We start from the raw sequence: 25,321 nt of genomic DNA on the forward strand, positions 1-25,321 counted from the left end.
ACATACATATATACATACATACATACTACACATACACACACACATACATACATACACACATACATACATACATACATACATACATACATACATACATACATATATACATACATACATACATACATACATACATACATACATACATACAAGCACATGTTTTCATGCATATACAGTAATCATGTATTTTATTAGCTTCTTTGACATCTACATTTTGAGGTAGAAATGATAAAGTACAATTCATTAGGAGTCACTCAAATCTTATAATAGTAGGATTCGTGAACGACGTACGAGGATGTTATGTCCGACAATGAACAACAACCTGTAAAAGAAAAATCAAATAATTGATGTGAGAATTCTAAAATTATACCATTGTTATAAAACTAACTGTCACTGTTCTTGTTTAAGCCTTATTCTGTAACATTACATGATGACAACAGATAATGGAACAATCCAACTAATTTGATGGATATTGTCATGTAGTTCGTACACATGCCTTGTCTATGCTGGCCACTCATCTAGAGTCCACTGTTGGATTTTTGGTCCCTGCCTTGTATAATTACCTCAAACTGTAAACATTGCTGTTTATTTATTATAGTGGTTTCGCAACTGCAATTGCAAGTTCCTGTATTTATCCCTTTTGGAGATTTTGACATCTAGGCAGAATATTGTTCACGTTCTGTTTGAGAACAATATCCAAACCGTTGGCTAATTGTACTGATTTTGAAATTTATTTATTGAAAACGCTCTTGGAATTTAGATAGAATTGTATGGTATAAAATTGTTTTAATAGTCAATAACCATTTAAATTTGACGGCTGACGCCCCCACGTGACAAGTGGACACACAGACGGAAGTGATATCCCTAGGGCCCATCAAAACTTCAAGTAGTTGTCAATTACCTGCATTTCCCATAGTTTGGTGGAACTCCCTTTTCAGGATTTCAAAGATATGTTTAACGCCTTCATCACCCTGGAAAATTAAATCTGTTGTTAGAAACACTTGAAAAGTATTCTAGAGTTGTCAGCACCTGTCCATTTAGATGAAAAAAGATTTACAGAAAACAAGTCTTCATGAAAGATGCAGTGATATTTACAAAACTGTTAAACCCATAAGTAATTGAAGAATGGATTTGTTAAGCTCAAGATTTTACCACATCTCTGCATTTGTACTTACAGAATGGGCTAGCCCATAAAGAACTGGTCTCCCAACAAACACAGCTTTGGCACCCAAGGCGAGGGCTTTGAATACGTCATTTCCGGTACGTATACCACCATCTAGGTACACCTCCATTTTATCACCAACGGCACGTGCTATTTCTGGTAGAGCTTCTATCTGCATAAACAAATAATATCAGTAATTGAAGTTGTATAAAGTGTTGTAACAATGCAAAATGTATACTACATGTATTTGAAAAAAAATGTCCAACAATGTCTCACCGCAAAAGTTGGTTGCATTCTAAATCAAGCAATGTTGTTTCAGATCAGAAGTGTTTAGGAATTCATGCAGTTGTTTTAGCCACATTTAAATTGCTTGTTTCATGTATAATGCTGCCACATGATGAAATTCTAGTAGCCCTCATTTTTCATCATGTCGGGCGCCCCCTTGTGACACATCTTTCGAAAATGTCTGGAGAGTGACTAACTGGAATATGTTGTATGTTACCAACATACTTGCCAGTGTAAATCCCTAGTATTAATCCCATAATACTTTCCAAGACTTAAGTAAGTTTACTCACAGTAGCTGGTGAACTGTCAAGACCACGCCCTCCATGGTTTGATACAATAATAGCATTGACGCCATGTTGAACTGCCAAGATGGCATCTTCTGCCGTCAAAATACCTTTCAGAATGATTGGTAGTCTGGTCAGTGAACGTAACAAGTCTATATAATCCCAGGTTGCCCTTACATCTCTTGTTTGTTTTCCAAATGCTTCTTCATACGTAATGTTTTCGCCATCTTTGCCCTGAAAAACCCCCAGATCACTATGCAAGTAAAAGTACTTGAATACATGAAGACTTTCCATTATTTAAATATATCTCCCATTGCTTGTTATAACCTTCTTAGACACTTTCAAACTGCTAGAACTCCGATCTGCTTACATGCAATTTATGTAACTTGCGATTTGAATATTGAAACGAAAGGTTCATTATGTGCTGTATGTGCTGTTTGTGTGTGTGTGTGTGTGTGTGTGTGTATGTATGTATGTATGTATGTATGTATGTATGTATGTATGTGTGTATATATATGTATGTACGTACGTATGTATGTATGTATGTATGTATGTATGTATGTATGTATGTATGTATGTGTGTGTGTGTATGTATGTATGTATGTATGTATGTATGTATGTGTGTGTGTCTGTGTGCGCGTGCGTGCGTGTGCGTGCGTGCGTGCGTGCGTCTGTCTGTCACGGTCTGCGTGGGCAATATTATGTTTGTACATGTGTATTTGATAGTTGAAGTCTTCGCCATATCTAATTATGACACTGATAGTTTGACATTGCGAGTTATTCTAGTTAAAAAATGATTAAACCAGTCCTGTAATTACTTCTGTGAATTGAATTGAACGATGATTGTATTAATTAATTTTACAAAAAAGTAATGGATGAAGAGTAAAGTTGATAAAGATTATAAATGATATTACCTTCAAGTATTTCTCTAGGTTTGCTGGAGTTGATGACTTTGGATTGAAACGAAGTCTTTTAACTTTCACCCAGTTTCCTCCTAGTGGACTATCTGTCGTAACAACTATACCCTTGTAACCATTGGCCTCAATTCTCGCCACCATATCACTAGTGATTTTCCGATTTTCAAATAAGTATATATTGGCCCATTTTAATCCATTGGGTACTGCTTTCACCAGCGTTTCAAATGACGTATTTGCAAACTGACTGACGATCATGCATGTATTCACTGATGCAGAAGCTGTTAAAGCAAAGTAAACAGTTATAGGATAATATCGTAATAAATAAGATTCGTCGTGCCACTCTGCCCTCAATGGTGTTCAAGGGGTTTCTGATGTGTGAGGGCGCTGCGACAAGGCATACTTTACAGATCTAGACTGAATATGCTGTTACTTATGAAAATGATTAATAAGAGTGTCTTTCTGCTTACCAGTGTTCATAGTAAAAATGGCAATGTTTGATTTTAAAAAAAGGATCAACCGTCTTCTTAGCAAAAAATGATGTAAGCTCTGCTAGAGGTCACAGTAGACTTGGAATATGTAAAGTACAGATATGATATGTGCCTACACAATGAAAGTCCAGTAAAGTTATTACGTTTCACATTTACTATGATATCGTACATGTATGTGTATGATTATGAAGTAGAAAAGAACCTCTATGCAGATTGGCAAAACGGTACTCGTCATCACTATCTTGCAAATGCAACATCTAATTTGACGTCATAAGCTTATGTAAGGGTTAGACCGATTGCAGTGACGCCTGCTGTTTGACGTCACACAAGTCACAGGTGAAGATTAAGAATTGTCCCGGATATATCTAAGTGGTAACATCCAATATTTACTATTCAAATGTTATCCCATCACCATTCTCGTCAGCCAGAGCACATTATATCTGTTAAAGCAACTAAATATCCTCTTGCCGGGTACGTTTCATAATATTGTGCCGTCAACTGGTCTGTGATTTACGGCGTTGCCTTTCACCAGTCTTACCTTTAAGTTAAATGCTAGGCCCTAAGGTTATGCGCAGATAGCGTCTAAAAGGCGCTAGCCATCAGAGGTACTGCTATCTTAATTTCGGCTTTTGTTTGACAACCTTCCGAAGCACAGTCTGATGTCTTACCCTTAGCTGTTGCAATTTCTGCATCAGGGTGAGCCATTCCATGAAACCCCGTTGGCGAAATACCAACCGGGATATCGATTTTCTGCCCAAGGAGTGACGTCGATAAGTCGAGTGAAGATACATTTCGTAAAACTCGGGGTCGTATTCTTATCCTGGACAAAAGTAATAAATAGAATCGTAGACGTTGGACAGTTGACTAGAGAATATTATTTTTCAATCATGGAATGTCATGTGCAGTAATTCATCGGATTAAAATTAATGCAAAAGACCTTAAAACAATATCACATGATTTCTGCTAACATGAAGAACTTTATAGTAATTTTGTATGAAAACGTACCTGTTAAATGCAAGTCTGTTTTGTGTTAGTGTAATTTCATCACCGCTACCAGTTTCAAAATACGACAAACTTTCAGGGCGTAACTGCGATTGAAATGCACGTTCGTAGTCTGCGACGCATAGCATTTCATTCTCCTCCAGTATGTTCATGTTGTCTCCTAAAATACAAAGTAAAGGCGTATTAAAACCTTTTATAATATGAATACTTTGTAAAATACATCGTTAGAAGCGTCCTAATCACCCCCACCCACCTTTGTGGAAATGGATGAGAAGAACATCCACAACGACTGATATGTTATTGGCCCTGCTGCTGGGGCGAATACTGATAAATATTCTCTTTACACAATGGCTGGGTGAGTAGTGTAAAAAATACCACTATTCACCTAGCAGCTCGGCGAACAGCCTTTGCCATCACATGGGCATAAATTGCATCAACTGATAGGGGCTTTATATAGTTTTCTGTTGTTTGTTCAATGAATATATATGGGGCAGCATGACGACCTATCTCAACGTGATATCTTCAATACAAACATGGTTACATGGTATGACATAATTATTAAAACCAATATTTTGCCAACTGGATTATCCAATGTGCGGAATCACCGCTCTTTTCATCACCCATCGTACAGTATATCAACAGTCCCTCTATCGTGATAGAGGGACTGTGGTATATCATACCCTTGCAATTGCCTGCGGGTTGTGTTAGTGAAAGCACAGTCAGTTATAAGCCTTATGTAGATCCTCCGATAAGCCAAGTCGAGTGAGTCCAGCACGAGTGCAATGGGTTTAGACGTCTATGCAATGGTCACAAACCATGCAAATGATGCCGTCAACGTGATACTAGTATGGGATACTTAATTCGTTGTCCAAGATTCCCTTCGACGGGAATATCAGGAAGCATAAAATCAATATGCATCATACGCTGTGTCAGTTTATGGACGAAGTCAAACTGGCAATGCGACAGCTTTTCTCCAAATGCCCAGTATGGCCTATATAGGGAACCTCTCGCATAGTATGAACACCTGAACGATTTTTTACTTATTAATAGTGTCCAAAGTCTACTTTTTAAACGATGTCTGTCAGAACGACATGCTTCTGATGATCTACGGAGATAGAAAGTGTAATATTAAAGTGTGCATGCAAAGGTGATACTTTTTTTCGTCAATATGTTTATTTTGCCATAAGAATAAAGGACACCGGGTTGTCATGACTCTACATGGTTTAGTATTTAATAAAATAGCGTGTCTGGAAATCAATTGTCCTCAAGGCGTCCTTTTGTTTCAAATTCACGGACCTACGCGTCATTCGCGTTTTAGACAATATACATTCCAAGTTTTCCAGTAAAGTGATTTGTAAAATTTAAGACACTCGACTTCTGAACTTTTTCGTCAATATGTTTATTTTGCCATAAAAATAAAGGACATTGGGTTTTGTGACAGTATAGAATAGCTCTGACATCAGAAAATCAGCTGGCATTGGACTACTTCAACGGTACAATTGGCCAACTGTCAGCCAGGTGGCGAATAGCGCCTCCAACACCAGGCTTGACCACGCCAACGGATCGACGAATACTCACTCTGAGACTGGACTTAAAGTACAGACAAGTAGGACTTGTCTGTGTTGAAAGGAAGAACGAGAATTAGGTAATTACTATACTGTGTAATATTTGTGCTTGGCATCGTTAGTGTGAAAATTGGCGTGACTGAGAAATATATATTGGTTGGACTACAAGTCGTGATAAAGTAACTGAAATTATTTACCCAAAGAGGGAATTTACTTCAAAGAGCTCGAGGTACACAGTCGCGTAAATGAAAAGTCAGTTCGTTGATGTCATTCATGTTCTTCCATATGGTCTCTATCGCGTTCTTTCCAGACATTATCTAGATACAGGAAAGCTTTAGTTTTTGCTGATTTACGTAGCACCCACACAGGATACAAAAGGTCACCGGGGATGGTCGCACGCTCCTGGACAAGTTTTCTGCTCCTGGACAAGTTTTCTGCGTGTTGACCGAATACGCTGTTTCAATGTAGGTAGTCCTGTCTCAAGTAAGCATATATAATTCGGTGATGATTTACGCACACCTGGGATGGCTTTAATTTGATCGTGGTAATACACATATTTTTTTTTGCTGAAGATATCCATTATAAAGCTAAGTTTCACAGCAGCTGTATAATATCGCTGACAACAACGCGGCCTCGAGAACCTCTTTCCTTATCCACAATGGAACATCAATGTTCTATAACCAAATAAAGTCGAGGTATTTCCACACATGACGTCGTGTGTGAAGGTGGCGCCAAACAGTCACCGTACGTACATACATACATACATACATACATACATACATACATACATACATACATACATACATACATACGTACATACGTACATACATACATACGTACATACATACATACATACGTACATACATACGTACATACATACATACATACATACATACACATATACATACATACATACATACATACATACATACATACATACATACATACATACATACAGGATAGACACACGACCAACAGGCTAATCTTCCTATACAGGGTGGTCGAGGGCCTAGTATCAGCAATTCAACCAGCGGACTATCTTAAACCCGTAAGACCCAAGGATCTATAAAGGCTAGGTCATTTGCGGACTGTATATCAGCTAACATTGTTGAACAAAGAGTTACTAACAACTCAAAGCAATTGTAAAACTGCTCAATATAAACAGTCATTCTTTGTAAAAACACTAGTGGACTGGAACGATCTGGACAATTAGTACTGTGTGCGATAAATCTTGTGACGCCGTCAATGTTAAAAACATTCTGACTAATGCTCTCCCCGTGTTATTCCTTACCCATGATCTACTCCGTAACTATATAAATACAGATACATACATACATACATACATACATACATACATACATACATGCATACATGCATACATACATATACAATTTGTTTTATATATTAAGAAATGTTAGCAGTATTACAGAATAAGCCCTAACGAACGTTTCATTCCGACATACAACAAAAACCTTTATATCCTCAAGAAATTCTGTTATATTCCAACTAAACCTGTACTCGTCACAAATTAGACATCACTGATTTCCTGCTTACAGAAGATAGCCTATAAGAATACCTACTTACAGATGTAGCCAGTGACGCTGTCATAAACTTTACTGACTGAGTTTGTCGTCTGATAATAGTACACTGTTGTAATGACGTCGACTTTAGTGATGTCTTGTGATAGGAAAGGTCAACCCAACCGACAACCTTTTTGACCCTGCATAATAAGTAGTTTGTAAGCTCAATCAATCACCACTTTTTTACTTCTCGTAAATTGTTAGGAGAGGTAATGTAGTGAAACGAGATTCTGAGTGTCTGTATGCACGATTTTTCAGAAACCACTGGGCTATTTGTGTTAACATTGTTCTTTATTACTAATTATGCAATTGACTTGTTACTATACAAAAAACTATAACAAACATATGTTGAAGATCATTAACAAATACACCAAACTCTGTGAAATTTGAAGCTTGTATAGTCTAATTGTCGAAAACAATAAATTATGCAAATGATTCATAAAAACTAAATGCTATGTCAACTTCATAGGACATGTGCACATTATTATGGTTGATATATGTACCACATTATATGAAATTTGAAACTATTTTTCGAAAAATCATACATATAAAAACAATGTGTTATAGCTAATTCATAATATTGGAAATAACAACGTCCATTTAAAATACACCACTTCTAATTTAGAGAGTGTCAAAGGTATTACATAATATTTGAAATGCCAACATACAATTCAAGCTTGGCCTTTCTCTTACAATAAAATATGTACTATATAAAGTCAGCATGCAGAATTCCTGTTGTCAATAAAATTTCCAATCTTCTTAGTAAGGCAGAAGTATTATACTAGTTGTGACAACTCGAGTTCAAAAATGTCCCACGCCAAATTAAATTGTATGGAATACCATGTATATTAATATTATAACTTTAAAGCTACTGTGTATTAAAAGTAGCACCAACGGCGTTGTAGCACAACTGTACAGTTTTTAAAAAAATATTTACCCTTACACTGATCCATGCTAGATATAGGTGTTCACTTGTTGAATGATTATACAGTTGCCTATCCAATCATGTTGTTATCTTTGCAATATACACGATCATTTACCTGTTGCTATGGACGTGGTCTTGGTGCTAGACATATTTGCATAAACATTTTTTGAACGTTCGTTCACTTGTCTATGAATCCCTGATGTTATCTCTGCAATATACCTGATCATTTGGCTGCTTGTGTTGCTATGTGTGCGTGGTCTTGTTGCTAGGTATGTTTGCATACATTGTTTGAATGTTTATTCATTTGTCTATTAACCCCTGTTATCTTTGCAATATACGTGATCATTTGGCTTGTGTTGCTATGGGCGAGGTGTTGTTGCTAGGTATATTTGCATACATTTTTGAATTTAATCCCTGTTATCTTTGCAATATACCTGACCATTTGGCTGTTGCTATGGGCGTGGGCTTGTTGATATGTACATTTACATACATGTTGTGAATGGTTATTCATTTGTCTATTGATCTCTGCTATTATCTTTGCAATATATGTGAACATTTGGCTGTTGCCATGGGCATGGTCTTGTTGCTAAGCATATTTTTGTCACTTGTCTGAAAATCTGTGTTGTTATATTTGTGAAATACACCACCGTTCGGCTGTTGCTATGGGCGTGGTCATGGGTGCGAGGGATATTTGCATACACTTTTCGAATGTTTACTCACTCGCCTACCAGATGATGTTGTGATTTGACAAAACTTACTTCCATTTGGTTGTTGCTGAGGGCGTGGTCATGGTTGCTATGGCCAAAGGTGTCAAACTATTTTGAAGAACATCTACAGAATGACACTTCTAGAAACATCTCACCGAGTTTCAGTCTCATTGCCCATGTACTGTTTGAGATAAAAACTGTTTTACTAAAATTCACATCTTTACACCTAATTTGCATATCATTGATGAGAGCATCATATGCTTAATACTTCTTCATCTATACACTCCAAGATGCATCCCCATTAAATTTCAGTCCAATCTGCTCAGTAGTTATTTTTACCAAAAAGACACATTTTTGGCCCTATTTTGCATATAACTCATAGAATCATCATGTCATGAACAAATCTTAATTTACACACCCCTAAGAAATTTCCCACCGAATTTCAAATAGTTTTTTAGTTTAAGTTTTTTTTATAAATCAAAAAATGACATTTTTTACCCAAATCCCATACCTTACATACTATCATTTTGCTTTGAACAATTTCCCAACTAGACACCAAACAAAGTATCCCCACCAAATACCAAGGCAATTGGTCAGGCGGTTTTTGAGTTTAAGTCGTCACACACTTACAGACAAACAGGTAGACATACAGACAAACAGACGGACAAATACCGCACCATGTCTATAGCACTACTGAACCTTATCAGTTCATTTGTGCTAAAATATCGGTGTATTAAAAAAATCAGTGATACTGCCTCAAAGTCCAGACACTATTTGACATGTCAACAGTATGTATCATCGATATCATCATTATCAGGGGACTCATTGTGTATAGGTGTTATGGTGTGCACCCCTGAAGGTCCTGCAGTAACCTCTGACTTGACCATATCACATCGAATTTCGCACTCCTCATCTGAAAATCTATTCCGTATCCCAATTAAAGTCTGAAGAAGCAAAAACAAACAAACCAATGTGTAAGTTAGTCAGTAGTGCATGCATGCATGCATGCAGGAATGCATACATACATACATACATACATTCATACATACATACATACATACATACATACATACATGCGTACGTACGTACGTACGTACGTACGTACATACATACATACATACATACATACATACATACATACATACATACATAACTTGTCCTTGTATATTCATCTTTTTCCCAGTTTACTTCTGTATACATTCATTCATTCCGTTATTTAAGAGTGTACTGTATACTGATTATCTGACTGATCGACCACTTGGTCGATTTAAAAACCGCTAGTTACTTAGCAAACGTCTGTTTGTCCACCCACCTGAACATGTGTTCCGACATAGCACAGAAACAGTACCGATGCCTGGAAGATGATAAAGTCTTTATTAGGTAGCAAGATAACGAGATACGGCCAAGTTTTAACAGCCGCAATAAAACCACAATAGAAAAAGCAATATCAAGAATTTGTGTTTTTGTCAGAACGAGGGATTTAATGGTAACGTCAACTCTATCTGTCTTGGTTTTAACAGCTGGCGTATTGGGTCTTTTATCGCATTCGAGTGAGACTTGGGATCAGGAATATTGATACAACTCTGGAGTGGACTTTACTTTGAGGTGTGTGGTAAGTAAAAATGTTATATTTTAGGACTTTTAAAGTAAAAGAACACAGAGATACACACACCTTCACAGCAATGTGAAAAAGAAGTTCTGAAAAACTACACATCTTTCATAAATATCGCCACTTGTTAATGAATAGTAAATGCAATGCTTTAAATTTGTATTCAAGTTTCAACATCGATCTACCAGCTGCCATTAGATTCTCATGACGTAGTTCATGATATCCCACCTTGAGTTCGAGAACAACATGAAGTTGGTTCTAGAAACTCGTGATGAATGTTTTGGCCCATTTTCTTTGTCTAAGAGGGCGATTTTGTTTGAATAGTGTGACGTCATGAAGCAAAAAAAAATGGCGTGCACGAAGCGGTCGCCGGGAAATATAAAACTTACCTCGATAAACATCATACCAGCAAAACCATAGTCCATATATAGAATATGATTAACAGTTGTGACCACACCAAGTATACGTGTAGTGGAGATCAACAAACTTGATAAAGTTAAAGAAAACATCTCATCCCTTGAAGTAAAAACAAACAATGAACACGCCATTTAAAAATGGCAATGTTTAGGATAAGGTTTCTTGGTCTCTTCAGATGCTAAGAATTTGATCTAACTTTTGAATGTTAGACTACACAATACACATTGTATTTGGGGAAACTCTTACTTTTTATTTGTGTCTCAAAGCTCAGTGTCAATGTATACAAAGTAGCATGAAAAGGGGACAAACTGGATGTAAATGCTTTTTGAGCGAGATTTATGCTGCATATTTAAAAGTCACTCACAGTATTCTACTTACTGAAGCATACCTAACTGTCACTTGCAATTGATTGAACTAAAACCCGTATTACGACGTAACATGTAAACGATCTGGTGACGTAATTTTTTATACGTAAAAAAAAATGTCGAGGATCCGTACTGGGCAATCAACTGTTCTAACAAAACGAGAAGGCAATTCCATAGAAGGCATGTATCGGTATCAATATTATACGTTAAATCGAGGTTTATTTAAATAATATTACTTGAATAAAAGGTTTACTAGATAACTTGAGCTTGTGCCACTTTAAGTATCACAATGATGTTGTCGTGATGTGTAGCTTTCCTAAGGGTATCGCTTTATAATACTAGCTGTTGCAGTAACGGAACGTCATAGCCACAGATAATGTGTCTAAATGTTATCATTAAATGATGGATACAAATATCTGCTACCTTTGTGTTTGTAACGATATCTAGTGCAAAGATTGACTTCCCATAGTAGGATCTATCATGCCAGGTCATAAATTGTACGACTTTCCAGAATAATTGTTATCTTACCAATAGTTTAGTGCAACACTTTCTTCATAATTATGCCAGGAGGCGCGGAGCAGATAGTAGCAGTAGCAGATATTAGCGAATGTTATCTATCCAGAACAAAAAAATGATATTGTGATTATTGTGAAGCGTGCTTCACAATTATTGTTATCAGATGTAGTGGTTTCTTTTCTATTACATTTGCAAAACATAAATAATTACAACATAAAACAAAACTTCGGCTTACTAAGTTCTATATTTTATCGTCTGGCTCAACAAAAATCTTACATTTTTACGTCTCACACAAGGTTTTTTCGTCATGAATTATGTATGCAGAATACAAACATTGATAACACACAAGCATATACGATGTTACAATTGATCTCATTTCGAACATAAATCAACATCACTGTCGGATGTGACAAGGAAGAGTCAAACACAAATTGTTCATTTGTGTTCACAGTGAGATAAAATGTAACATTTTATGACTGTGTGCTCTATCAGGGTCTGTAATTTGTAACAAAAAAAAACGCTGTGTGAGATGTACAAAACAGCATGCTACCTAATTGAAACTCTATACTCTCTCTAATTTGGTAGTAAGTTGTAATATAGTGTAATCACTATTTTTTAGAACATGCAATCGAGATAGACATTGATGGCAATTTACCGTGATGAAAATCCCCGCTAATCCAATAGATAACAGCAAAAAGTCAATGGATTTATGCACCCAGCACCTGCATGAAAAAAAGTAAAAATACATGCATTTCAGTATTAATAACAGATAACATCGTCTTTATACCTACCACTAGCGCTAATATTAACATTCCGATGTTATAATATGTGTACCCTACTTTCTGTTAACAACAAAATACTCACTATATATTATCTCACACACAAGCATTCAAACAGAAAATACTGGATTTAATTTATGATTGCTCTACGTCACCACAACCAGCGTCTACGTGCTTCTGCGATCCGATAAACCGTTCACCTTCCCAAAGTCTCACAAACTAAACTTATGTGGGTACAATTACACTCTTTTCCAAAATTTTGTCAGCACTCATCTTCAACCCCTAGTAATGTCAAAATATATTTACCGTTCTGCAAATTCGTATTTTTCCATATCTATGACGCAGCACAATCCTACAATCAACAAGGGTAGAGCCCATCCCGAAACCATATACAAGACCCTAATACATATTTAAAAAAAACAATGCAATCATTTACATGATTATTCAAAGAGTATCGGTGAAAATATTTTGAAAATAGTTATAAACGTTCTTTCTTTGGAATCAAAAGTTGTTTGCAGTTTATACTACTGGAAGTCTCACGTGCTAATGCACGGATCGGATCGAACGAAGAGAATCCTAGGAAGATTGCCAAAAAATCAAACAACAGTGGCTTATCCACACCCTTCTTAGGGTACATGATGTATTTTAGACTCGCATACTTTAGAGGGCGCCATACACAAATTTAATTGCGATGTACGTTGTTACCTCTCTAACGTCTGACGTCCAGTTCCTTTCAGCCACAGTAATTGTTGTATGCTGAGATTCATGACCCAGGAGCAGTTACTTAGCAAAATATAATGCAATAAAATAGCAATCGTTGAACAGCTAGTCTGAAAAAGAAAAAAACAAACTATCTTTCAAAAAAACACTATCACTATACGAGCCTATTTTGTACTGTGTTTTGTGACATGATGTATTTAACTTTTTGTATACAGTAATGTTTGCAAAAAAACATAGCCGACAGTTACCGATGGTACACGACGTTTACCGAATAGATTGCCTCGTTGTGTTACATAGCGGAGTGAATAATGTGTTGATTTTTTGTATTTTGATGGCTACATGTATTGTACGATAATTATTGTGTGTTTCTTGCATAATACAATAATTCGTAAGGATTGTCTTACATAGTTTAATGACTGGCACTTTCAAAAACATGTAAAGTTTGTAATGGCAGCAAATGTAGTTGGCGTTGCCGATGGAGGTATATGACTTACCTTTCTGTTATCAAATCCATCAATATACACACCGATACATATCAACACAGGAAATGCGGCAAATGACAGAAATGCCTGTCTCAGAGCAAAGTATCGACCGTGGTTGAATCTGTCATGAAAAGAAGCACCAATAGTTAACAAACTAGGAAGTTTGCTAAAAATAAAAGACAATATAGATGATATTGATACTTATTAACCCTATAGTTTGTTATCATGTAGACAGACCGGATGTACTAGCGCCCTCCTGCGATATATTAACTACTAATGGTAAATCAAAACCATAATTATGCTAATTCAATTATGTATTCAATACGTCATGAATAATCAACAACACCAGGACAATTGTAATTTCGTCCAGTCTGTTGAGTCGCAAACACATTTATCACAAACACGTGAGATTGAAAGCCACGCGAGATTTCGGTTTCATTTGAAAACAAAATGTGTAAAAGAAATATTACATGATAGAAGAACATACCTTGCAATACAGACCATGGTAAACGTAAATAAGATTAACAAAGCAGATATTGTGCTGAACATGTAGATGAAACCTTTTCGAGCTGCCTCACCAAAGGGCTGCAAAAAAGAAATGTATGAATCGAATCGTGATCTCTTATTTACTGCAGTGGAACATTATTGATACAAACAACATATAAAATAATGTAATTGTTACTGTAGGACAAAAGTATGTGCAGAATTACGAAGATTATAGAGTACAGAAGTAATGTAGTTTACACATGATTTCCTTTTTTGAAATGCATTCGTAGGAATAGAGAAAAGTTGTGAACTATATATTTTAGAAACTGATATGAATAGACAAGTTATGCACTGAAATGTCCTTGAGCTATGTCTGTGTAAGTATCCTCTTATATGAGTAAGCTCATTTGTCTAACCACCACTACAAACGTTATACGATCGTAAAAAATTAAATAATGAACATACCACTGGTTCCTTTCCCAAGGTCATTATGACACCAAACGTTGTCAGATGGAAACATTCACATTCTATATACCGGCCTCGTGTATCTGTACCTTCCTTTACAAACTGGCAACCGGTAGTACCCCATAACCTGTAGAAAAAAGCAATCCTTTTCTATATTCAAAATATAGGTTCATGGATATCATAGTTATAAATTGTAGAAGTTGAAAATACCGCGCGTGCACGTGCGTGCGTGCGCGCGTGCGTGTATATTCCTGTAATAAGTTTCAACTGAATTCCTGAAGCTCATGTCATTTATATTATTAAGGAACTAGTAAAGAACAAACTGGGTTTTAGGGAACCATTTTTCCTACGCGATGAAGGTGAATGAATGGATGTGATAGGAAAATGGACCATTTTAGTTCCCATCCTACAAACACAAGTTTTACTTTCAATGGATTTGTTTTGTAAAGAATGTTAAATTGAGAAATGGAAGAATTGTTGCTATAGTAAATGCATGGCACTAGTAAAGTGTCAACAGTCTCACTATTACTGGCTTTGTATTCATAGCAGTACTTACTACTGCATACTGATTTGAAATTGATTGTGCTCTCTGAAACATTTTCAGTTTTGGCCAATGTAGTTAGAAGGGGATGGGGATGGTCTGAAACCTAACTAAAAGAATGGTTGTTGTTTTTATCCTACATTGAACGATTAAATCTCGCCCATTATTTAACATATTTTACATTTGTGACTTTGAAAGTACAGATAATTAAAATACATTTTATATCTTACTTCATTGTATACTGAAAAACTGATTCAGTATTGCTGGTAACATTAATGGAATAGTAAGCTATTATTTAACTGAATTATCATACATAATGAACCTTGGTCACCACCTGTGGTACATGTTTTCGCGATGCAGTCAGAATAGCGATGATGTGGTCTAATTATGTTTTGAACTGTCCAGAGCCGTGATTTGTTTAAAAGGTAATTGTGGAAAAAAAATGATTACCGCCAGGCTTACCTATCGGATGTATCGGACTCAACAAAGGAACATCTTGGGTTGTATCCCTCCTTTAAGCAAACAATATAACCAAGTTTGATGATTTTTGTGTGTCACAGGTTGAGAGTTTTCATGGACGAAATTAAAAAGTATTACGAAGTTACTTGTCAACTATCTAATTGACTGAGTGACTGAGTGACTGAGTGACTGACTGAAAGACAGACTGACAGACTGACTGACTGTCTGACTAACTTTTCAAAATACAGCCTGTACAGGCAGCGTAGCAAAAACTGATGACTGACGAGTTCAAATGCGCACGCGTATGTTGTTGTTCAGATTCCTGTATTGTTTCTTGAATCCCAACGGAACTATGCTGAATGTACTGTTAGGACGTTTAATTTTTAAACAGGCATACAACACAGGAATTGATGTGGTGTGTCACAAAACACACGTTGAGTTATCGTACTCGTGTGGCATCATACGTCAGTTTCCATCGGGTCTGTTGGTCACCCCAACATATACTCTTTCCCAGGGGACTGTTTCCCTTGGGAGTTGCTCGAGGGAAACAGTCTATACTACGTTGTGGTGATGGTACAGTCTCTCGTGGAAACAAACGTATGGCGTTACCCTTGCGATTAGTAAACATATGTATCATGTATTCCTCTACATACTCCTAAAATATTGATTCCAAAATTGTAATTGTGAAAGATAAAACTGGTCTACCATGATTACAGACACTTTACAGATTCTTACCATTTTCAGTGGTAATCGTAAAACAACAGGTTCATCGAAGTTACTTGTTGTGATATTAGTCTTTGGGTGAAGTGTTACTGATACAACCATGGTATTGACTTTATCCACTCTCTGTACAGCTGTTACACTTTTAATCAATTGTCGTTTCTTATTTCTAGAAGAAAGGATGATTGTAATATATATTTGGTCTGAGGTCATAGTAAATATACACACATCTCATGGTATACATGGTTAGATTTGGTCAGTCCTGTGCATATATATCTGGGTTTACTTCTATAAGAATAGAACGAATTCAATATCCCCCTCTTTGTGTATTTATAATGAACAATAACAAGTATATGTGCCTAAGATGAACCTCTTATGCATGAATATCACAGGTGACCTAGTTGTGCATGGGCATCTCGGCTGACCTGGTTATGCATGGACACACACACACACACACACACACACACACACACACACACACACACACACACACACACACACACACACACACACACACGCACACACACACACGCACACACACACATGCACACACACACACACACACACACACACACACACACACACACACACACACACACATTTCCCGATGATCTCTGGAACTAGATTTGCTTTGTGATATTTACTTACCTTTTAGGTGATTCTGCAGGTAGAATATCTTCTGGATTTTTATACAAAACTAAAATTAAGGCTGGTGGTGTTCCTGAAATATCAAAGTTGTCAGTTAGCATCCTGGCAAATGCATATTTCATTAGTGAAATAATGTTAAAGTGGCCATATGGAGTAGAAAGACTTCCATTTTGGATTGTTAATCAATATAAAACAACGGTCATAGTAAAATACTGTGACCAAACTATTTAAGCATGCTCATGTTTCAATGCAAGGGGAAACTACAGCTGCAGGCTGCTGGTAATGTTGTCAACACTTGTAGGCATTTATGTATTTGGTCTATGTTTTTTTTAAATATTGTTTTCAAGTACATGTACAACAATTAGTAAAGTTCCTATCATAGCTGTTAAGATATAATATGTATGCCTATACAGTATCATATAACGTTTAATTTAACTTCATAAAAGTCCTGTTTTAACGGAAACCACTGAAAGGGCCTCCCTTTATGTTTAATATCAAGAACGAATTATATAAAGAAACATCCACTGTTGGCAACTACGACAACTGTTTTTAACAAATACGTTGAAGAGATATTTTTAACTTACCGACATCATTGGAATTGAGCCTTTCTGCAAACGCATCCGGCAATGTAACATAGTCCACAAGTGTTCCTGTTTTGTTTTTAGCCTCTTGAATCGATCTCCTTGTACGTGTTGCAACGTTGGTCTGGTCTTGTATAAAGTTGCCAATGATATCTGCTCAGGGATGGACAATATAAGTTTTAACTGTGGTTAGACTTAGTAATCACATTACTTATGAGTAGGAAAGTAAACAATTGAACCTAATAAAGTTGTCACGGAAATGTGTAACCATTCCATCAAGAGCCTATTTGAAAGTAAATAATTGAACCTAATAAAGTTGTCACGTAAATGTGTAACCATTCCATCAAGAGCCTATTTGAAAGTAAACAATTGAACCTAATAAAGTTGTCACGTAAATGTGTAACCATTCCACCAAGAGCCTATTTGAAAGTAAACAATTGAACCTAATAAAGTTGTCACGTAAATGTGTAACCATTCCATCAAGAGCCTATTTGAAAGTAAACAATTGAACCTAATAAAGTTGTCACGTAAATGTGTAACCATTCCATCAAGAGCCTATTTGAAAGTAAACAATTGAACCTAATAAAGTTGTCACGTAATTGTGTAACCATTCCATCAAGAGCCTATTTGAAAGTAAACAATTGAACCTAATAAAGTTGTCACGTAAATGTGTAACCATTCCATCAAGAGCCTATTTGAAAGTAAACAATTGAACCTAATAAAGTTGTCACGTAAATGTGTAACCATTCCATCAAGAGCCTATTTGAAAGTAAACAATTGAACCTAATAAAGTTGTCACGTAAATGTGTAACCATTCCATCAAGAGCCTATTTGAAAGTAAACAATTGAACCTAATAAAGTTGTCACGTAAATGTGTAACCATTCCATCAAGAGCCTATTTGAAAGTAAACAATTGAACCTAATAAAGTTGTCACGTAAATGTGTAACCATTCCATCAAGAGCCTATTTGAAAGTAAACAATTGAACCTAATAAAGTTGTCACGTAAATGTGTAACCATTCCATCAAGAGCCTATCTGATAGTAAACAATTGAACCTAATAGAGTTGTCACGGAAATGTGTAACCATTTCATCAAGAGCCTATTTGAAAGTAAACAATTGAACCTAATAAAGTTGTCACGTAATTGTGTAACCATTCCATCAAGAGCCTACTTGAAAGTAAACAATTGAACCTAATAAAGTTGTCACGTAAATGTGTAACCATTCCATCAAGAGCCTATTTGAAAGTAAACAATTGAACCTAATAAAGTTGTCACGGAATTGTGTAACCATTCCATCAAGAGCCTATTTCTACTCCACTGTAAATAGTAGCAATTATGCTTTTCACTTTTTTAGGTAAGCGATCCATTGTTTATGTAGTGCCTCTGTTATTGTTAGGAATTGAAATTTGTATTTTAGAACAATACTGTGAAACGCCACGGCAACCACGTTTCTGCAGTAAATATCTGAACTATGAATTATTTTTCATTATATCTTTACCTACCTATATTTTTAGTCTTTATACTAACAGTACTGTCAGTTGCTAGCATGTACTGGTAGTTATAATCATTGGAAATCTCAATGCGTGAAATTAAGTCAATCGCACCACCGGCAATTCCGTTATCCTGAAATGGAAAAATACCTAAGACGTAATTCTATGCCTATGGGGTAAAATATAGAACACAATAACTTGAGAAAATGACTGAAAACTGGAATGTTGTTAGACTAAAACTGAGTGTATATTCAAAATTTATTAATGTGGTTGTCTGCAAAGAATGTCTATGTTTGGCGTCTATTTGGCATTTAATTATTGGTGTAATCCGCCCTTTTTATAACGTCTGTCACCTGTGCACAAAATAGTCAAGTAAACAACACTGTTACATTGTTTGCAACCACAAATAATCAATTCATAGTTACCCTGAACATTGTGGGAGGTTTATTTTATTGATAGCTCCAGATTAGATATTACTATAACCACAGATAACCCCATAGTCCTTTGCGTCTGAGCATGCTCAGTCTGGATTGCAAATTCACTATTCGAAGTAAATTTATTCAAATGTGACACCCGCTACACTAATCAAGGGTCACGCAAAGGTCATGTTAGAAAGTTATTCGTATCAGTATACTATTGTGCCAATGTAGGCTGTAGATAAATTATCAAGATTACCTTATTGATTTGATTCCACTGAGTCTTGAAAGTACTGTCTAGCATAGCACTGGCTGTGGAGAGCATATGCTGAAACAGTAGAAAGCAGAACATGTTTGAATGAATTCATTCCATAAATTTGTCATTGGTAGCATAGGATGGCGAGGTATGTATGATGAGGTATCCAGTGTCACTTCCAATGTAATTCAATGGAGTGATCTCGTCGAAACCGTGCAATAGTTTTTACAGTGTCATGTTTCTCTGATTTGGTTTTGATGTCCATATTTATTACATTTTTGTAATGTTAAATAATGTTTCACTGTTTATGTGGTTATGTGATTCAAATGGTGTTTCCAGCCTAGTACACAAAGTGTATGATAAATAACTTAAATTGGTGGGTTTTACGAACCACGGTAGTATGGCTTACGGAGCCCCCTAAGGCCCATGTCCACAAAACCGTAACGATTATCATTCCATGGTATATGATACAAAATACACACTGAAAATAATCCTGAAATTATTTGAAACTCTTACATAGACGTTTGGAAATTTGGAAATTCTTTGAATTGCATTGTGGGGAATATGCTAATAAGCAATTATGAATTCCTTTTTGAAAGGAACTTCTCAAATTCTTTTGTTACCAACAATCAACCGAGTCTAGAATACAATGTAATGACCCTTGCAGGACAGTTAGTCCATTAGTTGCCCAGTATTAGGTGTTACGGTAACCACAGCGCTAATCCCATAATCCTTTGCATCTGAGCATGCTGATTTGGATTTCAAGTTTCCTATTCCGGTGTTTGTTTCGAACAACATTACTGTAACATTTGTTTCATAACTTACATCCATGAAAATTCGCATCTCATTATCCTCTGTGTCCCTACCAATTTGAGCTTTTGATATTACATCAATGAACACATCTCTGGCTAGCAATACGTCCCCTGTGTATACTCGTTTATTAAGGAGGAGGAAGTCATTCAGCGTATCCATTACAGCAGTTTTTTGCACGGTGCTGTTTACTACCGATGCCTGCAGATTAGAATGGAAACAGAAATGTGTCTTATTTCAAAATTTTTTATTTTTTTAAAAAATATACGGAGATGAAGATGAAAACAGAATTCTACTAAAAATTAAATTTAAGTCAAATTACAACTTTATAGAATATCATACCTGCTGTGCTATTTCTGAGATAACTTTACTTTTGCAATCAAGTGTTTCTGGTTTATTCCATTCACCAGCTGAGTCACAATACCGTCTCATAACACCTAACAGAAATGGGGGAAGTGGTGTATTATATGTTAAAATTGCTTATCATCATCATCATCATCATCATCATCATCATCATCAACATCATCATCATCATCATCATCATCATCATCATCATCATTACCATCGACTTCGTCGTCGTCGTCGTCATCATCATCATCATCATCATCATCATCATCATCATCATCATCATCATCATCATCATCGACTTCGTCGTCATCATCATCATCATAATCATCATCATCATCCACTTCTCCTGCTCTGCCTCTTCCTCCGCCTCATCATTATCAAGAGAAGGAAATAGCTCCTTATATAGTATCTTTGACAGACACAGAAATATATAGTACAGCAACACTTACCATTTGCATCAGGTGGACAAACTATCCAGTCTGTAAAACGGTTGGCCTGCGTATTTGGCCACTCCGTGTCAAAGTTGATATCAGACTCACAATTGATGTCGGTATTTCCTTCTGTATAGTACAAATGTAGATTAAAACATACACTAGATAAATCACTCTTGCATGTATTTGCAAATTTTTGTTGTAACAATTACTAGGCAGACTTCGTGTATTCATAATATTTCCAGGCATCAGTACTGTTTCTATGCTATGCTGAACACATATTGAGGTGTGTAGTTATCAATGATTTGTCTTTTTCTTGACTATACTAAATATTTTAACGTCAGTAAAATTAGGTCTTTAGAAGTAAATGTAAAATGGTTAATCTATGTCTGTCTGTCTTTATTTTTATATATACTTCTGTATATGTATGTATGTATGTATGTATGTATGTATGTATGTATGTATGTATGTATGTATGCATGCATGCATGCATGCATGCATGCATGCATGCATGCATGTATGTATGTATGCATGCATGCATGTATGTATGCATGCATGCATGCATGTATGTATGTATGTATGTATGTATGTATGTATGTATGTATGTATGTATGTATGTATGTGCCAGCGTGTTTGTGTTTATTTGCTTGTTTGTTTTCGTGCGTGCGTGCGTGCGTGTGTGTGTGTGTGCCTACCTGCGTGCCTGCTTGTCTGTTTGTCTGTCTATATGTCTGTTTGTCTGTCTGTCTGTCTCTGTCTGTCTGTCTGTCTGTCTGTCTGTCTGTCTAGATGTACTATTGAAGAAGGAAAATCTGACCTTTGACCTCATTGTAGTCTTCTATCGGTGGTACACACAGACCATTCATAGACGTATAACCATCCATGCATTGACACTCATAACTTCCTATTGTGTTGTGACATATTCTATTTCCACTACAAACTCCAGGGAAGTCAGTACACTCATCAATATCTGTAAATGAATCAGGTATATCTATAGGTCCAACAGTGCTCTTCAGTGAAGAGCTCTCGTGGACTAATTGTACTTATAGCAAGTAATTTCAACTCCTTTCAAGTCATCGTTCACGGGCTGTTTGATACAACCATGACACCAATAAACTGCATATCTACATTTTGATATAGTAAGCTTCCAAGAAGACAGTTTCTTGTGACATTTGTTTAAATGGAATGCACTAACAATGTGCCCCATGCAGGCATCAATGCAGACGTCAAAACATTGGCGTCGGCGCGTCTAGTTATAGTACTTTCATAATATATAAAAGGTAGCCATGTTTATGTCGTTTCTTGTAGATTTCTGCGTGGTTGTATAAAACAGAACTGGTGAACGGTAAATGGACAGGGGCTGTAGATATTATTTCTTTGATGGAATGATGAAAACTCTTGTGCTTTGTCGATTTCTCTTTTCGCGGCTCTGGAAAAGGCATGCGAATATGTGATTCCGATACCCAGCAGACATACACCTTCTAAACAAAGGAACCCCGTTTTACAAAAAATAAGTTATATATACTTTTATATCAATGCTAATGTATATAAGTGTTTTCTTCTCGGCTCCATTAGTAAATGCCTAAGTCATCAAGTAGTAATATACTTATGGAATACCATTACCTAAACACTTCGGAGTCAAAGGTTTGAGTTGACCAGCATCATCACATGTTATTAAACTTGTTCCATCTGTACGCAGTCCGGGCTCACAATCGTATTCAAAAAAGGAACCACTTTTTATTTCCGCATAAATGATGACACAATTCTGCTGTCCATTCGGACATTTGTTTCCGTAAAAGGGGAAATTACAGAAGTGGGTGTCATCTAATAAATGCAAAACAATAAACAAACAAATAGCAGGATTTTAGTCATATGCTAATAAAGCATCATTCCATAGTCACATATGGTATTACAGCTGCAAACGTTTAAAAAAAACAGCTATTTTGCTCAAGGTATTGATTAAATTGCAATATCGTACACACTGAATAGTACTGAATCTCCTTTGGAAAAGATGCTTGTTTAGCAGTACACATAGTGCGGTGCAATATATCCACTTAAATACTAGTAGATTTCTGGGTCGGCATCCAAATATCAGCACTCCAGCTGATCACGATTTCAAAGTATTTCATGCTACTTTCGAAGATAGTTATTGATATTTCAATAATATTAACACTGTTGTTCGTGTAATCGAAAGTAATTTATTAAGTAATGAATCAATCAATATATCGATCACTCCGTCAACAATTAATCAGCAATCGATCAATCTGTCTGTCCATCCACCCGTTCGTCAGTCAGTCAGTCAGTCAGTCAATCTCTCAAATATGTTTACCTAAAGGCGGATTTAATACTGTCCAGGGTGTATGGTATTATCATGAAGTGATTACATGAACATTATATAAGAACATAGTTTCAGTAGCATCGCTAACTTTTTTCTCATGAATTCTTCCATATTTGAAATGCTAATCAGTTATTTAATTTTAGCATTATTTCTTAAAGTCACACCTTCTATATTTACACGGTAATATATGTGTTCACCACTATGACGATAACTTTTACGACTGTCTTAGTGGTTGAAGAATTCAGTCGTTTTCTTCAGTAATAGCAAATTTGAAAAGAGAAACCTTGATATAAACACATACACAGGAATACAAGGAAATAATCAAAGCTGTAGTGAACTGTGGGTAGATATTTATTTGATCAGTAACGATGACATATTGCTATTATTTTATGACCAACGGCAATAAGTAACGTACCTTTTTCACAGATAAAACCCAACTTATTTGAACAACCCATATCATTCCATCTGCCGTTCGAAGTAAATAGATGAACACAGTCTTCATTTCCGTGATTGTTTGGTTCTCCTTTCTTCCAGTCTGAATACGTCAGCTGAAACAACATCATACACGAATTTATCTACACTTATTAGTAAGTACAAAACATGTTTTAGATCACTGATGTTTGTTACTGTATTTTGTTATATGATTATGGAATAATAACCTTCCATGATATTTGTAGGATGAATCGACATGATATGGTTGTTGCGGCACATGTCAAGTGGAATTTCTATTGTTACCTCAAATTTGGTTTTAAATCTCAAAGTGTTGTGACTCAATAGTGATTTCAAGAGGACAGATCACGAGATAAGGATTCAATAGGCCTCTGACAATATCATTCCTATATATTATTACCATATCAACTATACTGTTCTGTAATATAACTATAAATTTAGTAGGTTTTGAATCTCTCAAAACTTACATCCCAAAACTAGATAATAAGAGTACTTAATTTAAAAAAAAGCAATCTAGATAGATAAAGAACAAGTAGAGATTAGTTATCGATAAGAGGTTTTACCCGTGAATCATCTGCCCATTTCATTTCTCCTTCCACATCGATGTCATCCAGTCCGATCCACAGCCTCGAGCCACTAACCATCGCTAATCCTTTCATTGACAAAATGGACAAGAAAAAATTATTCCTGAATGCTCCAGGAAAAAACGATAGTTTCACATAATTCCGTAAAACGATTACTATTGATAATACATAGAAGAGGTTAAACAAGCTATTCGTTACATTCACATATGAACTGTTCATAATACATTACCTATGACAAACGAATACATATTACTCGATCTTCTTTTGAAAGAAGAGAATATCCTCCCTGCTTCTTTACTTATCTATGAGTTCTACTATCTCTGTCTGTCTGTCTGTCTGTCTGTCTGTCTGTCTGTCTGTCTGTCTGTCTGTCTGTCTGTCTGTCTCTATCTCTGTCTGTCTGTGTTTGTCTGTCTGTCTGTCTGTCTGTTTTACTATCTATCTATCTGTCTCCCCCCCCCTCTCTCTCTCTCTCTCTCTCTCTCTCTCTCTCTCTCT

At 36.0% G+C, this 25,321-nt stretch overlaps 1 protein-coding gene across 1 annotated transcript; it reads right to left on the reverse strand.

Annotated features, from left to right (window-relative positions):
• Window positions 1-251: 251 nt before the first annotated feature.
• On the reverse strand, window positions 252-7,336 carry LOC144450661 (2-Hydroxyacid oxidase 2-like). Its single transcript, XM_078141305.1, has 8 exons — window positions 7,281-7,336; window positions 4,139-4,295; window positions 3,802-3,953; window positions 2,643-2,923; window positions 1,735-1,962; window positions 1,173-1,331; window positions 899-968; window positions 252-319 (listed from the first exon to the last, which is right to left on the reverse strand). Exons 1-8 carry the CDS (start codon window positions 7,306-7,308, stop codon window positions 252-254), a joined length of 1,143 nt encoding a protein of 380 aa, XP_077997431.1. The 5' UTR covers window positions 7,309-7,336.
• Between the last annotated feature and the right edge of the window lie 17,985 nt (window positions 7,337-25,321).

Source organism: Glandiceps talaboti, chromosome 20, assembly GCF_964340395.1.
Source record: "Glandiceps talaboti chromosome 20, keGlaTala1.1, whole genome shotgun sequence".
NCBI classification, from domain to species: domain Eukaryota; kingdom Metazoa; phylum Hemichordata; class Enteropneusta; family Spengelidae; genus Glandiceps; species Glandiceps talaboti.

Coding starts and splice junctions, on each gene's coding strand:
- LOC144450661 (XM_078141305.1), bottom strand. CDS start 7,308: ATGACAGCGTCACTGGCTACATCTGTAA. Junction 4,296..7,280: donor GTCACTGGCTACATCTGTAA/GTAGGTATTCTT, acceptor TTTGTATTTTAG/GAGACAACATGAACATACTG. Junction 1,332..1,734: donor TTGACAGTTCACCAGCTACT/GTGAGTAAACTT, acceptor TTGTTTATGCAG/ATAGAAGCTCTACCAGAAAT.